The 15,207-nt window shown below is 40.5% G+C and overlaps 1 protein-coding gene across 3 annotated transcripts in view; it reads right to left on the bottom strand.

The window, feature by feature from the left end:
* Positions 1 to 13: 13 nt before the first annotated feature.
* The window catches only part of CAPN3 (calpain 3), a 32,710-nt gene continuing 17,516 nt past the window's right edge, over positions 14 to 15,207 (bottom strand). Inside the window, exons 12-24 of one of the 3 annotated variants that reach the window (XM_009570052.2) lie at positions 15,053 to 15,064; positions 13,673 to 13,881; positions 12,919 to 12,955; positions 11,898 to 11,915; positions 10,691 to 10,792; positions 9,313 to 9,390; positions 8,599 to 8,656; positions 7,936 to 8,000; positions 6,879 to 6,947; positions 6,215 to 6,293; positions 4,611 to 4,727; positions 4,225 to 4,283; positions 14 to 3,471 (exon numbers count right to left, since the gene is read on the bottom strand). In XM_009570052.2, coding sequence (XP_009568347.1) covers positions 3,445 to 3,471; positions 4,225 to 4,283; positions 4,611 to 4,727; positions 6,215 to 6,293; positions 6,879 to 6,947; positions 7,936 to 8,000; positions 8,599 to 8,656; positions 9,313 to 9,390; positions 10,691 to 10,792; positions 11,898 to 11,915; positions 12,919 to 12,955; positions 13,673 to 13,881; positions 15,053 to 15,064 — 930 coding nt within the window. In that variant the 3' untranslated portion in view covers positions 14 to 3,444. Of the gene's footprint in view, positions 3,472 to 4,224; positions 4,284 to 4,610; positions 4,728 to 6,214; positions 6,294 to 6,878; positions 6,948 to 7,935; positions 8,001 to 8,598; positions 8,657 to 9,312; positions 9,391 to 10,690; positions 10,793 to 11,897; positions 11,916 to 12,918; positions 12,956 to 13,672; positions 13,882 to 14,981; positions 15,065 to 15,207 lie in introns of all 3 variants that reach the window. The other 2 variants (XM_054067301.1, XM_054067300.1) reach the window with 2 other exon arrangements.

Here is a 15,207-nt window from a genome sequence, read left to right as displayed (position 1 = left end):
TAACTTTGGGAAGGTGGACTATTTGTGAAATTTAAGAGTAGTATTTTCAGGAAAGGCAGCACTGCACACCTGAATCCTGTTTCAGAACTATTTTTATTTTCAGTTTGTTTTTTATGCAAGTAAAAAGCTGTGAGTGGAAGAGTGAGTAGAGTGAGGGTTTATTTTGTGGTTAGCTGTGTTTATTTTATTAGTCAAAGGTTCAATAATGAGCTCTGGACTCAATATGACTGACTAAATATAGCAGCCCCTCTGGGGGGCAAGCCACCCTTTTCCTTTTAGGAGGACTGACATTGGGATATGAGACTTTTCAGCAAACAAAAAGTGCTCAGAGGAATTCATGGTTTTTATGGTATAAAGAATAGGGCAGGTGCTACTGAAACCACTTATATCATTCTTCTCAAAAGCATGAGAACTTGTTCTGCCATAGACATACCAACCCCTGCCTAAGCTCCAAAAAGAGTGTGAGTAGCCTAAAATGATCACTTATAGTAGGTGCCACAAAGCTTAACCTTCCCCAATCCCAATTGCCTCACATGTATCGAATGATAAGACTTAGGACTATAGGATTGGTCTATATTTCTTGTTCCTTTTTTCTTCAAATCAAAGGCAAAAATAAGTTAACTGACAGTGCAAAACACTTTGTGGTCTAATGCTGCTGCTTCTATGTGTGGAAGGGGCCGGGGGAAAACTGCTGTCATCCATTGGTACAAAGATGCATTAAATATCCCAGCTTCTGCTTGCCTTCTGCCACTTAGATGTGGATTGCAGACTTTAAACATATTATCAGCGCATGAGCTGAATTCTGAAAAATAGCAGGAGTTTGGCTGTGCACTGTTTGATGTAATGCAGTGCTTAATGCACATTTTCAAGCTGTCTGATAATGCCAGACCATGGCAAATAACTGAAAACTCATGATAAACCGTAGGTTCTGTGAAACAAAGATGTGCTGTTGAGAAATTATTTTCCCCTTCTTTTGAATTTAAACACAGGTACAGATGAACCTTGATTTTCGGGCTTATATGGTACTGTCCTTCAAACAGTCTAAGTTGTCCTGAGTTGTAGAATGTGAGGAAGGATAAGGGAATGGTTTCAGCTACTGTTTGTTAAGTATTTAATAGTCAAAGTAAAGAGCAAACTGTGTAGGTGTATATTCTGTTATATGCACCTTTCAGCTCCTCAAACTTCATTTTGTTCTAAGTGTTAAACAGTCTTTTTGAAGAATGGAGATGAAATAAAACAACAGGATTGAGTATTTAATAATTTAATCTGTGTAGAACATGTACGCAGGTTGACCTTGGTTTTCTTCTTTCACTTTGGTACAAAGCTGTGAGCATAGTAACAAAACATTACATGGAAAAAGGAAAATAAAAGTTCTTTATATTGTTACGGTTTGTCAGTCTGATTCTTTTTTTTTGAATATCGTGATTCTTTCACAGGATTTGGTAGACCTTGGCTTTGTTCTAGATTTTTTCCCTTGTTTTAAGAGAGCTGGGTGAAATCAGACAGGCCACTTTGAAGCTCCAGCACTGACAGAATGCTTCAAGTTATTGCTCTCAATGTGCATGTGTCTCAGACCTGGTCATTAGGCAGAGATGGAAACTATCCACCCAGCTGGTGCCACCAAGACTTCCTTGCTTCATGGCCTGTTGCAAAAAGAAGTTCTCTAGAGGTGTTGGTAGTTCACTCACCAGGACTTTAAGGACCAATTTTGTGTTGCCAATCAAAAAACTTAATTTTGATCTTTTGACTGATAGATTTTGTTTTTCTCTGAACACCCTAACCAAGAACTTCTCCGCCATGTTTTTGTATGGAAAATAATAGCTTAGTGGAGAGAACACATGGCTGGAACTCAAGGCTGCTTCTGTTCCAGTCATCTTACAAACTGGGTTTGGGTTAAAACAAAGGTTAAATTTAAAGGAGAATAACTCTTCTTTAGATAAACTGTAGGATTTTTTTCTGAAAATCTTACTCTGAAAGAGTAAATTAACCTTTATATTCAAAAGTTTTTCTGTTTCTTAGTGATCTTTCACTTAAATATGCAACTTACCAGAATAACTGAGTTGATGCTAATATCCGTTTTTAAAATTTTGCTTTACAATAGTGGATTGCTTTGTTACTTTTCACCAGTAAAGAACTTAGTAGAAGGTTCTCCTGATGAAGTCTGGTCTCTTCACACCTTTTCTTGCATGTTTTGCTTTTCCTTCCATTTTTATATTGACCAACAGTTCAGCAGTTCTGAAAGCCTGTCATCCTTAAAACTGGTAACGACGGAGTTCTCAGGCTCAAGTGTTTATTTATTTTTAATGCGTTCAAGGAGAAAACTGGCAATTGTTTGAGATATTAAGCTGGTTTCACACTTGCCATAAAGCTCCAAAAGCTGATAAACGTATACTCAGGAGCATGGTGGAAGACTGCTTAATGGTTTATCCTCCTCTGTTTTTTTCCAGAGTAAAACAAAAAAAAAACCTTAAAGATTAGGCCAAAATCCAGTTGATTTTATTTTTGATTCAATTAAACTAATTGTACTTACACATTCTAATAATCTTCCCAAAGTGTTCATGTTAACATAGTGTCTGATTCTGCTACAAGTCACGTCTTACAGTAAAGAACTACAAAATACTGTCAGGAAATAGGACCCAAAGGGGAGTGTCTGTGTAGATGTATATATTTGTATGCATAAGAGGTTTTCTGTCTCCAATGGCAAACAACTTTCTCGAAATTACTGAGAGTGCATTTACAATAAGAGTCATTTTAAATGCCCAAGGCATAGTTAAGATACTACAGGGATACTAATAAGAGCAAATTGTGCAGTTCTGATACTTTCGCTGAGATGCCAGACCAAGATGTCCTGAGGTACTGCAGTCTCTTGTGCTTTACTTGCACATTTCTGGCACAGCAGAGAACCCACCTGCACAGCCACGTCTACAAAAAGGTACCTGATTGGGATGTGTAATATTAATGTAATCTAACACAATCTCATGATTATAGAGAGACTGAAATGATAGTACCAAAAGCAGGACAAAGTTAATGACTTGATTACAAGGTGGTAGTACACACCTCTGACTTTCACAGTTCAAATGCACTCTGAGTTTTGCCTGATTTGAGGGAAGACTTTTCCAGTTGTCAGCATAAGCAGAATAAAGATGCATGCTCTGTGTCTTTACCGTGCAGAAAAAGCTTAACTGAGTCAATAAATTAATCCTTGTTGCCCAAAGGAAAACGTCAGGAAGTTATAAAAGTAATTACAGAATATGCACACTGGTCTGCCTACTGGATTATGATTGTCTCTTTTTCCCAGGGCTTCTTCCCATGCGCTGTTTATCTTTGCAAGTAAAGCGCGTAATTCGGAAATGCTCTCGTTTGTACTTGGCGATGAATGGAGCTAGTTGCTCAAAACAGAAGCCTTGAACGTTTTCTTCATGAAGGTGGGTACTGGCTCTGCTGTTAGGCATACATGGTGAGCTGCAGCCACTGGAAGAAAAGTTAGAATTAAAGGATGAAACAGTTGTTGGTGTCTTCCAACAAACCGCATTGAGGCACTGCTGTCTCTGTAGCTGGAAGACAGCTGCTTGCTAATACTGAATATGAAGCATGCTGGCAGTGGACGACTTTATCTGAGACTTATTGCTCTTATTCCTCTTTGCATTGAAAAAAGTGAAGGGTTTTTTTTGTGGTCTCCCTAGCAGAAGCGTGCTTTTAAGTTGAAACTTTTTGTCTGAGACTTATTGCTCTCATTCCTTTTTGCCTTGCAAAAAGTGAAAGGGTTTTTTTTGTGGTCTCCCTAGCAGAAGACATGCTTCTAAGGTGAAACTTTAAGTCCTCTTAAGATTTTAAAAACATAAAGAACTGTGTTAAACCCCATGATCAGTTAACAGCTTTAAATGAAAGGATGCTTGATACTTAAATTGCCTCATAAAAAGAAAAACAAACAACTTCAAAAGTTTTTTGAAGCATTTTAAAGATGATATGGAGAATCTGCAGCTGTGCCCCTCAGCACCAACCAGCGTCTTATAGAGCAGCTGTTGCTGGCAGATCATGGATACAGGTCTTTTCTGTGTAAAATAGGCAGCAAAATTATTAGGAGTTTTTTTCAGACTCCTACCACTTGGATGACAGTCTCAAACCAATTCTCGGAGGCTCCTTTGAGAAGGTATGCAATGAATAATATAAATAAAATTTACTATTGTGACTTTGTGTTAAAAATACTGTCATAAACCAGTTTACCTCTAGTACGTTGAGCTTAATGATGCCATCTCCATCTTTATCAAAGGCGTGGAATGCCCCTAAATCAAGGAAACAAAAGTATATAGAGTGGGTTAAATTCTGTGTGTGTAAAGATGATCCCGATAGTAAACCAAATTGTGCTCCTGCTGTGCTGTGCAGATATTTACATGGTCACAAGTATTTCCGTTATCTTTTTCCTTAGCTAATATAAAGAGAAATGAAATGACTTATTTTCTTTTGTGTTTGTATGGGATGGCTGTCATATTTTGGATTTCCTAAGTACATGAATTATTTAAGCTTGTGGGGGCAGTAGTGCTTTGAGTACAGCAGTGCATTTTGGGGGTGAGGAGGGGAGGCAGCGCAGTAAAACCAGGGCAGCCACTCACTGAACATGGCATCGAGGCGCACGAAGCAGCAGATGAAGCTGTCAAAGTCGATGTTCATGTTCTTGTCAGCGTAGCGCATGGTGATGATGTCGTAGAGCTGGTTGTTCAGCCGAAAGCCTGCAAAGGACCAGAAACAGAGGAGCTGGACTGCGGCTGCGGGAAGCACCGGTGCTGGTAAGGCACGCAGGAAGGGTTTGGCTATAGGTGCTTCCTGGGCCCAGCTGAGGCTCAGGCTGGAAGGTACTGCTCCAACTGCTAAATAAAATGAAGAAAAGCAATAAGAAGCTTCTTTGTGTCTAGCTGTTTTCTTAAAACAGAAGTAGCATTTTGAAATGATGATTTGCGAGGCCCAATAGCAGGTGAGTTACCTTGTGCTGTATATATGATGAGGGGTTTCCACCAAAGAGTTTGCAGCTTATCTGAGCCCGATAGGAGCAAAGCAACAAAAACTGGGCAGCAGGAACATAGCAGGAAGTTGCTATGAAAACACAATTTCACAATAGTAAGAAAAGATAACTTCTTGTTGTGGTGCTGGCCACTGCACCCTGTGACCATTCTTTGTGAAGGGTCTGTTGTGATTTGTGTGCTGCCAGTTGTTGGCTAAATGTGCTCTTGGTTCTAAAGGCAGGAGGTGTTTTGGTTTTTTTTTCTTTTTTTTACATTGACAACTTTCCTGGCGAGAATGGAAACCTGGAAAATAAAAATTACCCGTATTTCTGCTGCAACAGGAGTCCAAATCCAGGCGTAGGTTTGTCCCTAGCAAAGGAATGGATAGGTGATGTTTTGTGAAGTATAAGATAGTCATTTGTTTGTGGTCCTTGAACTGGTAACTGATGTGCCACAATACCACTGAAGATAACGTGTCACTGAAATCTTCACGTTTAGGCTTATAGTGCTTCTACAGATTTTGTGATTAAAGAAGCCAGTTTGCTGCCTTAGAGAAACAGAAGCTGGTAAAGACATTTGTTGGGGAGGACTGCTGTCCATGGAAAGCAGCACACCAGAGTGCTGGAGGCAAGAAGCAAGAAAAGTCTAAGGACTCTCTTTGCACAAAGAATTTCATTAACTGCAACTTTCACAGAATATTTTCTTCTTGCTGCACAGGTAGAAGAGAAACCTGAGCCCGTAGTGGCTTAATGCTGCTAAGAAACATGAGCAGGACTCAAGAAATGTCCATCCAGTTGCCCTGATGCAAACCTTGGACATTGACCTGCTCTGCACTTTTGGGCTGAAGGTCTTCCCCTGTTCTTTGATTGTTACTTACACAAACACAGAGAATCCACAGCTTAAGTGAAATCAAATGTCTTCAGGGCTTGCTGGTCTCCTTGAACAGCAGGACCCCAAGTGGGAGATCCTTAAGGCAGCAGAGCATCATTCATTCCTTAGGAAGATAAAGAGCTGAAGGACTCCATTTGGTTGGCAAGATATACAAGACTTGCCTTTTTACTTATTTGAGAAGCTCTGCTGGGGAAAATAAATTTTTTTTATAGTTTACGTAGGGTCTCTTTTTAAAAGGCTACACTGTATTCCCAATTTTACTCTGTGATACGTCAACCAAAATTAATTTTCTTTGGCTGTTGGGCATTGAACACTTGAAGACGTACCTGCATCATTGACTGCATTGCGCATCTCATAGCTGTTAATGGTTCCTGAATGATCTGTGTCATAACGCTTGAAAATTTTCTGGAAAAAAAGAAAAAAAATAATACATACAAATAAAAAGCTTTTACTTGTGTTGCATGTACCTACTGATGGGGTATGGGATGTGTGCCTCGGGCACTTTGAATCTTAGCCTTTTGCCTTATATTGTTGCTTCTAGGGCAGTCTGAGTTGTTAGCACAGAGCTCTTCTCAGTCACAAAGTAAAATAGTTTGCATCCACGCTATGAGAAGCAAAAGCTCTCCCTTAGAGACTCTCCTTATTTGAGTTGAGTGGAGTTTATGCTCTTAATTCTCTCTCTTAATTGTCTTAATTAAGCCAATTACGAGACCTGAGTCTAGTTCCCATCACTCTCCTCCTCCAATTTGTATGCCTCTGTGGTATTCTCATGGGGAAAGGTCTTATATGAGTGCTGGACCTTCAGAAATTCAGGCAATTTGCTTAGGCAGTGAGTGGGATGAAGAGAGGCATTGCTTTTCTCTTTAGAAACAATGTTTTTTTTAGCTTTTCTTTTTGTTGCAGTGTATGTAGAGGGTTCTGTTCTTTATTCTAAACAAACTTTGGTGCTGCAGAAACTCTAAAGAACACCACTGTGGATACCAGCAATACCTGCCAGCTTTTAATCTTGTCCCAGAGATGTCGAAACTCATCGAAGTTTATCTTCCCTGAGCCATCTGTCTGTGATGCAAGCGTTCAGGTAAAAAAACCCACAAAATTTTAAGGAGAAAACTAAGTCTGCAGCTGCTGGTGAAGGGATAAGTGTGAAATTGAGTTCAGGCTCTCCTCAGCACTAAGAGCCGGTGAGCTGAAGCAGTAAAATATTTGTGACCGTTTAGGTTATTGTGCATAGTATGCGTGAAGAATGAGTTGTACTTTGTGTAGAAGCAAATATCCGGTGCAGGACAGAAGCTTTCTCCTGGAGCTGTTATGAAGTAGATGAGCAGGATGTTTCCAAGTGCCTCCAAATGTGAAGCTTATTCAATGTTTTTAAGACAACTGAACTTTGTCATAGAATGACACTCTTTCTACCTTGCTTAAAACTAATTGAGAATTAAGCAAAATGTTGACTAAATGATTTACAAAAAGCTGTTTGGCCTCCAACCATTGTGGCTCTGGGTTGTAGCTACAGTTTTGTTCAGATTACATTTGAGCGTGCTTATGTTCTCTCAGAGTCATGTGTTGCATCAAATAGGAAAACTGAGTGATATTGTATCAGAGTTAACCCTGTAGTCATCTCGTAGTGTGTTTTATAGCTCTAAGACAATTTCTGTATGAGTCGTATGCTATGCATGCAGTGGAATGTCAAACCTAAGAGAGAAATACAGTAAGTTTGTTGACAAGAACTGTAGTTATGTTGAGTTGGTTTAAAAAGATTGTGCTTTAGTACACGAGCTGCCCAGGTGCTGATTCCGCAGGAAGCGTATCAGACTGACTTATTCTGCAGTTTTCTGTTCTGCAGTATTTTAATCTCCCGATCAACCACCAATGTTGGGTGTGACTGGAGTTAAGATGTGCCAAGCCAGAAATGCTGCGTTATCTGACTACAAAATATAGTGTACTGTTCTGCTTCCCTGGCTTACTAAGTTGTGTGTGTGTAGTGGTGGGAAGTACAATCCAAGTGGACTCGTGTCGTATCAAGCACTCCCCTTTCACCAGGAAAGGATACGTCCATTAAAGCAATCATGCTGCGGCAGGATTCCAGTTCAAATCCTTCTGTCTTTAGGTCCTTATCTGAAATAAATGGACTTGGGTGAAAACAAATCATGCAAATCAGCATAGGTTTCTTCCTCTTAGGTGTATCTCTACTCAAAGTAGAATCTTTTGAGATATCTCTACCACTCATTTCTTACTAGGTGAAGTAAGTAGGTTTGGCCTCTAAGTGATGTTATAGCTTGTGTATTAGAGATTACTTTTCTTGACCTGTTCCATATAATAAAAACTTCTGGGAAAACTCTGACTTCCAGGTAACTAAGCAAGCCCAGGCTCTGTGGGCTTAAGTTTGCCAGGTAGGGAGAAGGTTTGCCTCTTCATTAGAACTTTTTATTTTTAAAGGCAATTTGCAGACTGCTAGAAATGCTGTACTATCCTAAGTGATACTTCCAATGGATGTTTGCTCATTTCTGTATTATCAATACTTGATCACTCATAGAAAGCATTTCTATGAAAAGTTCAGCTCAATGAAGTCTCAGATGCAAGATCCATGGAAGTATAACTAGGAAATTTGTAAGCTTGAAACTAAATAATATTTAGAGTGCAACTCAGAGGTGGAGGGTTATGTTGTAACACAGATTCCTGTGTCCAGGGTTACTGAAAACACGCTTAAACTCACGTTTTTTTACGACATTATTGAGAACATTCCTGAGTTCCTCAGCATTGATCTCCATGTCCTGGTGAGAAATGTGGTGAGGATATCATTAATTGCAACATTCCTTATTAAACATATCCATCCATTAAATAATCTGCTAAAAGTATGAAGCTTTTCGTCACATTTCAGTGTGACCTAAACATGCTTCAAACTACAGAGCATTCTAGTTCATATAAACGTTAGTCCAAATCTTTATTGGGCTGCAGCACAAGGTATGTCTAAGGTTACCATATGGTGCTTATTAAACTCCAACTAGAAGAACAACCAGTAATTTCAAGCCAGCATGTAAGCCAAAAATCCCTGTAACCCATTCATGATCTCCTGATCTATGCAGTTCTTTAATCTCTCTTTACTTTTAACTTCCCTCATTAAGCATATACTGCAGGGCATTGTATTTCTTACTTGTTTATACTTGCCAGGCAAAATAGCATCTTGTAGTAGTGATAAAAGTGAAAGGCTGACTTTAAATAAGGCTTCCTTGTACACAATGGGAATAGCCTTATATGTACATATGAGGATAGCTGTATGCTTAATTGGATTTTGATTTGATTTTGCTTAACTTCAGAACTCAAAGGAAATTTTGAAATTCAGTGTTTTGTATGCTTGAATCAGTTGACTTTTGTGCTGTTGTGCCTAGGTTGCTTTGACGGCAGGAACAGTAGTCAGTTCCATACTCACATCCCCTGCAATCTGTCGGAAAATATTCCTGAACTGTTTTTCCTCTTCACTCTTTTCACGAGCTTTTGCTGAAGGGCGCTGGAAAAAGACAAGCAAAGAAGAGATGCAGCCTTACCTGGGAAGGGAAGTGGCCTGGAGGCTCTCTTGCCCTTGTGCAAAGAAGCCTCTTAATAAATCTGGACCTCTTTGGAGGAATGGGTGGCCCTTTTGTTACTTTCTCCTTTTTTATTAAACGTGTTCCTTGGCAAAACTGCTGAGTACTTCATTCCATCCCTTTGCTCTCTTTTCTCTCGGAAGGAGCCTAAATGATTATTTTCACTGACAGATTTTTATCTTCTAGTTTTTTGTTTAAAAAAATTGCAAAGAAGTTTGGAGCAGAAGAGACTTATCTGCTCCATAGCTGCCCTGAAGGCTATGAATTGACCAGAGGGACTCGGGCTTTAGAGCTCTTTGTAGTGTGGAGGACCTCTTGCTGGAGTCAAGTAGCAAAAGAGGCAGAAGAAAAAGATGAAAGCGAAGTTTTCTCAGACACATGCAAAGAACAAGCCTGAACTGAGGCTGAAAGCGAAAAAGCAGACTATATTTTATCTGCCCACTCCCTCCTGCCCCCAATATTAAATTACCGGAACTATGTGTAACAAAGTAAATTTAATTTCTTGGTTTAGTTCTTATTTTTGTTTGTCTAAGTAGAGAGAAAAATTAAGATTGGTCCCCCCTTTGCCACCTGTGTGCTGTGGCAGTCGTGCAGCAGAACAGTATGCTCCCTGGAAGCGGACACTCGGCCTGTGCCTACAGATGCCGTGAGCCTGAGTGCAGAATCTGGCTGTTGCACCTCGCATCCCTCACCCACCTGCAGGCAGAAACTCCAAATTTGCCAGCTTGTTTCCCTCTGGCCAATCGTGAGATAAAAAAGGAGAGGTGCAGGAGCTCCTGGGGTTATTCATGCATTGTTTAATCTGGCCAACAGGGACTGGAAAAGGGCTGTGTAATTTGTAGTAGGGAGAGGCTGTGATCATTGCCAGGAGCTCCCAAAGCCCCTCAGGTGCAATTTGCACGTGTGCCCTGTGTAAAGTGGGTGTTGCTTGAGGGGGCTCAGCAAGAGTGAGTTATACCGCACAGCCAGTCTCCTCGTATGAGAAAGCCACGGGGAGATGCTTTCAAGCAATTACATCCTTCAGCAGAGGTGTTAAATAACCGAAGGGGTAGACTGTTCACTCATGCTCATTAGATCCACAAAAAACCAACAGAAGTTATGCTAAGATTTGATGAAAAACTGTAGACCCCTAAGAATGTCGCCCCATTCCTGTGCTCTCCTCAGCCACTCTTTCATGCTGGGCAGTCCAAGCCCTATTTCCCCCCTTGCCATTGCTGCAGAAACCTTTTTCTCATCCACGTGTTTTTTTTCACCATCTTTGGTAGTGTCTTCATGTGTTGTCAGCTCCTTATTACTGTTTGCTCTGTCAGAAACAAAGATGATAGGCTAGAAGAAGAAGGAAGAGAACAAGAGAGAAGTGGAAATTACACATACACACACCCAAAAAAATAGTGGAAAGGATAGTATTTGGGGACACTCATTCTGTGGCAAAGCACATGCAGCAGCAGCTCCTGCCCTGAGAGGATGCCTAGAGGAGCCAGAGATGGGAAGGAAAGAAAAGAAAGGGAGGAATTTCTGAAGTTGCTGCTCTCCTCATGCTAAAAAAACAAGCTGCAAAATTTATTTTGGCAAATAGTGCAATCTCTGGCTTCTGTCTTTCAGAAAGCCAGTAACCCTGTAAGCATTACACTTCTATTTTTAAGCAAAATAAACCTCCCAGATTCTCAGTTAAACTGATGAGCTTGCCCCTCTCTATGAAGGACAGCAGCACTGAAAGCAAACAGAATCTGAATCCTACACAGAAATCGAGTTTTGTGTAGGAGCTTGTTAATTATTGGAAGCTTATGTTCTTTCTCAGTATTAATTCTTGGAGCATTCAGCTGTAAGAAGCCACACAATTGTTTTGGTTTAGCACATTTAAAACAAGGAAAGCCTCTACAACATGCAAATATGTTTCTCTAAAGTATTAATTGCAAACAGCTTGTCTTGAGATTGAAATGCCTGGTTATATTTTCATGGTCCTAAATGTGTTGTGTAGAATCAAAAGGAGAACTGTGGACTCTGTTGGGCAGAAACTTTGGGAAAGAGGAGTAGCTGCATTGGGCAGTGGAAAGCAAATGTGAGGGCATGTGTCTGGAGAAGTGGTGATTTGCACTAGAAAGGGGTGCTGAGATGCCCGTGGAGAGGCAGGCAGGAAGGGCAGTTGAGCAACCCAGAGGATCAAGTTTGTAAAGCTCAAAAATTTGTTGCCCTTTTGCTCCTCCTTGAGTGAGAAGAGTATGTGATGCTATAGCTATTACATTAGATTTTAATGTAGGAAGACAAAATCTTTGCTGCCTGTAAATGGCCTCTTATCCAGTGCCCTTCATTAACTAGACCAGTTTCCAGGTGCAGAGAAACCACTGATGATACCAAGGAACTCTCCTCCTTTCGCATGCATTGCACATGCTCTTTGTCTTGCTGGCGCTCAGCACATTGCACAAGTACCCACCTTGCCCTTTTTCTTCTTCTGTATTAAGAGAGACAGTTTAAAAAAAAAAAGTGTTTGTAAATGGAATTATAGATTTTATGCATATTATGCAGAACTAAAATTTGGTTTTTTTCTTTCTTACATTTATTTTTCCTATTCTTATATTCACACAGTTTTCAAATCTCAAAAATGGAGGGGAAAACACACCCACCAAGATATTGCATAGCGAAGGATAGAAATTGCAGAAACCATAGCAGAAGTGTCCCATCCCATCTGGGCCTTTGTCCATTTGAATAAAATCTCTATTGTACCTTTACCTTGAACTCTTGCCTTTTTTGTTCCCCAGCCCGACGGAGCAGTGGAGATTGGACTTCTGTACCCACAGATCAATGTTACCTGAAGTGGCAATTAAATGCCACCAGATCTGGACAGCTATTTTTTTATCATGACAGCAAAGAAAAGGGTAACATCTCTGAGCAAAGTTTGATGACACTCTGCTCTGTGTAACAGCATCTCCTCTGATTTTTTTTCAAGACTAATTGTATTGTTAGCTCTAGTATATTCCCATACAGATGTATAAAACCCTAGGCTGAAGCATTAGAGCTTGTCCTGGATGCAGGTTTGAATATCATTAGGACGCCTTTCCAGAAAGCATGTACTTCAAAATAAGGTACTTTTTTTCTTTATTAGATGAGATATCAATTTCACAGACAAATCTCAGGGCACAGAAGTTTAGGGACCCCCAGTAAATGAATACTCTCAACTGATGGAGGCAAAGCCAACACTTAGCACCCGGCTTCTTTATGCCAGGAAAATGTCTTCAAATCTGGCAAAAGATTTTGGTCTGATCAGGTTAGAAAGTGTATTGAAGCAAGTGTTAATAAAAGTATGAAGGTATCTTGATAAAAAAGATGTGGGAATTTATGCTAAAGGAGCTGTTGTGTGGCCACAAGCGGTTTCCTGCTGTAGTTTTCCCTAGTTGTGATGCTCCTCCCCTTCCTACTTTTATTTACATAAAATAGAGGCCCAGGACAGTGCTTACCGATGGACGTTCTGCCTCAATCATGTTTTCAACCTCCCTAAAAGAAAGCAGAATAAATAAATCAGGAAAGTGGCTGTTTCCAACTTTGCATTTTGTCTGTAGCTGGTTTGTAAGCAGCCACTTGAACTTTCCAGACAGGCGATAATGTGAGCTGTCTTCCAAGCATTACAGCTGCAGGCTCTAGTTGTAGCTTTTCCCAGTTTGAGCTGAGCATCCCACAAGTACCACTTCCAGGAGCACTGCTGCCTGGTTTGCTCCTCTGAAGTGCCTTGATCACTCTGAACTTTGACAGCTGGGAGTAAACCAGAAGCTGTTTGGCCTAAATGAAGTGATACTGGGTGCAATTTGCTGAATCAAGGAAACTAGTTGAAGAGCATAATGGAAAAGAAATAATTGCCTACTTCTGTGTTTCATTAATAGCTGGATTTGGATCTATGTGAATATGATACATCTGGCCAAAACTGCAGCTAGTCCCATATAGCAATAAAACACAAACTGATTCATTTTCATTATTAAAATTGGCCAACGGTATGTTTAGAAAGGATATTCTACAAGTAGTAAGCTTCTCCAAAGACAATTCAAGGCAGGGTTTTGTTAGACTATGAGGGAAGCTTGGGAAAATGAGTTTGCAGCTTGGAGTTTGTAATGAGGTTAAGAAAATTAAAAGCCAGGTATAGCAAACTGGGAACATGACTATAATTGGCTAGCAAGAAAACCTCCACCTTTATGGCCAATAAATGGATTTGCAACTTACTCTGAAAGACTTCTTTTCTCTGAGAAGACCCTCAGGATGAATTCTCCTTCCTGGTGAGGTTCATATGTCGATGGGATGATGACATACTCGCTGGGAGGTAGCCGGAAGCGCTCTGAGATTTCTCGCATGTTAATATAGGTCTTGCTTCTAGCTTTAGAGGCATTGTAGAGGAAAAAATCCTTTTGCAAGTGGTGCTTAGTACCATGCATCTGCAGGACAAATAAGTCAAATTGTCTTCAAGGAAGTCTTACCCATTCTCTAGGTGGCTTGTCAAGCAGGCAGTATGTGATTGGGACAGAAAACACAAATACAGCAGCAGCTTAGCAAGCAGGGAGCTGGCAAAGGATGCTAGCTGGGAACAGATACAGTGTGTGTAGCCTCGAAGCTGCTACTGGCTGGGTCTAATTGGCTTCTGAGACCTGCTCCAGGACCCACCAGCAGAACATTGACTGACTTCTGCTGTGTAGGCACTTTTATCTGTTGGATAAAAGTGTTGTTGGATGGTAAATTGTGTGTAACCAAAGTTCAGCTACTTTCTTTGGAGGATGGCACGACAAGGAGTGGTATATGCAAACTCCTGTGTGCTGTGTGGCAAGGTAAAGGTGCTTTCAGTGGAAAAGTGTCCTTGCCTGGACAAAATATGAATTCTGTATCTACTAAAGAAACATGACAATCAAAAATTGCATTGGTTCAAATATGAAAATTAAATCAAGAATTGTGGGCTAAGAACACTTGTAAGTTGTTTGCTACAGAAATAATCACCTGTAAAACAGTCGTCAAAGACAGGGTTCAGATTGTCATCTTCACGTTTTTCAGGTAGCAGCTTTTGTCAAGCTTGCTTACAAAATTTGTGATGCCAAAGATTCAGCTGCTGACAGCCTCAGTAAAACTTTATCTGTGTACTTTTAATGACTTTTATTCAATGGCTGAAAATACCGTTTCTTTTCCAGACAAATTCTGACTCTATAGTGAGAACTCACTGGCTGCAGGATACAGGCTGTTGGCATTATTCACAGGAGGAAATGAAAATGGTTTAGGGTGCTTCTGCATGGGGTGAAATGGCAAAATGCTCACTGGTCCCTCTTCCCGAGACCCAGGCTTGCTGACCAGCTGTGCAAGCCATGGCCTGACACAGAATAGAAAAAAGAACAGAGGAAAAGGTGCAAATGAAAATGGGGTGCAAGCAGGAAGGAATTAAAAGTGGATTGCAAAATGGTACTAATAAACACGCAGAGCAGAAAGGTTAGCAGTTTCACTCTTTGTACATCCCTGAAAACAAACTTGACTGGAGACTTTCCTGCTGACTTACAGACAGGTGCAACAGTAACACTAGCTTTGAGCATACACCAAGATGTCAATCTGCCTCCTCTCTGTTCGTACCTCTTCGGGCACCTTAGGGAGAAAGAAAGAGAAGAAACAGTCAGGCGAGTCCACTTGTTTATAGTCTATCACTGCTGGGTGAGTCCACTTGTTTATAGATCATACAGAAGGGAGTTCATATAGGTTTCTGGGGATGCAGGCAGTAAATAAAACGC

This window comes from Cuculus canorus, chromosome 5, assembly GCF_017976375.1.
Source record: "Cuculus canorus isolate bCucCan1 chromosome 5, bCucCan1.pri, whole genome shotgun sequence".
In the NCBI taxonomy this organism is placed as follows: domain Eukaryota; kingdom Metazoa; phylum Chordata; class Aves; order Cuculiformes; family Cuculidae; genus Cuculus; species Cuculus canorus.
Note: the sequence above shows the minus strand (reverse complement) of the source record. Positions and strands in the feature narration are given on the sequence as shown.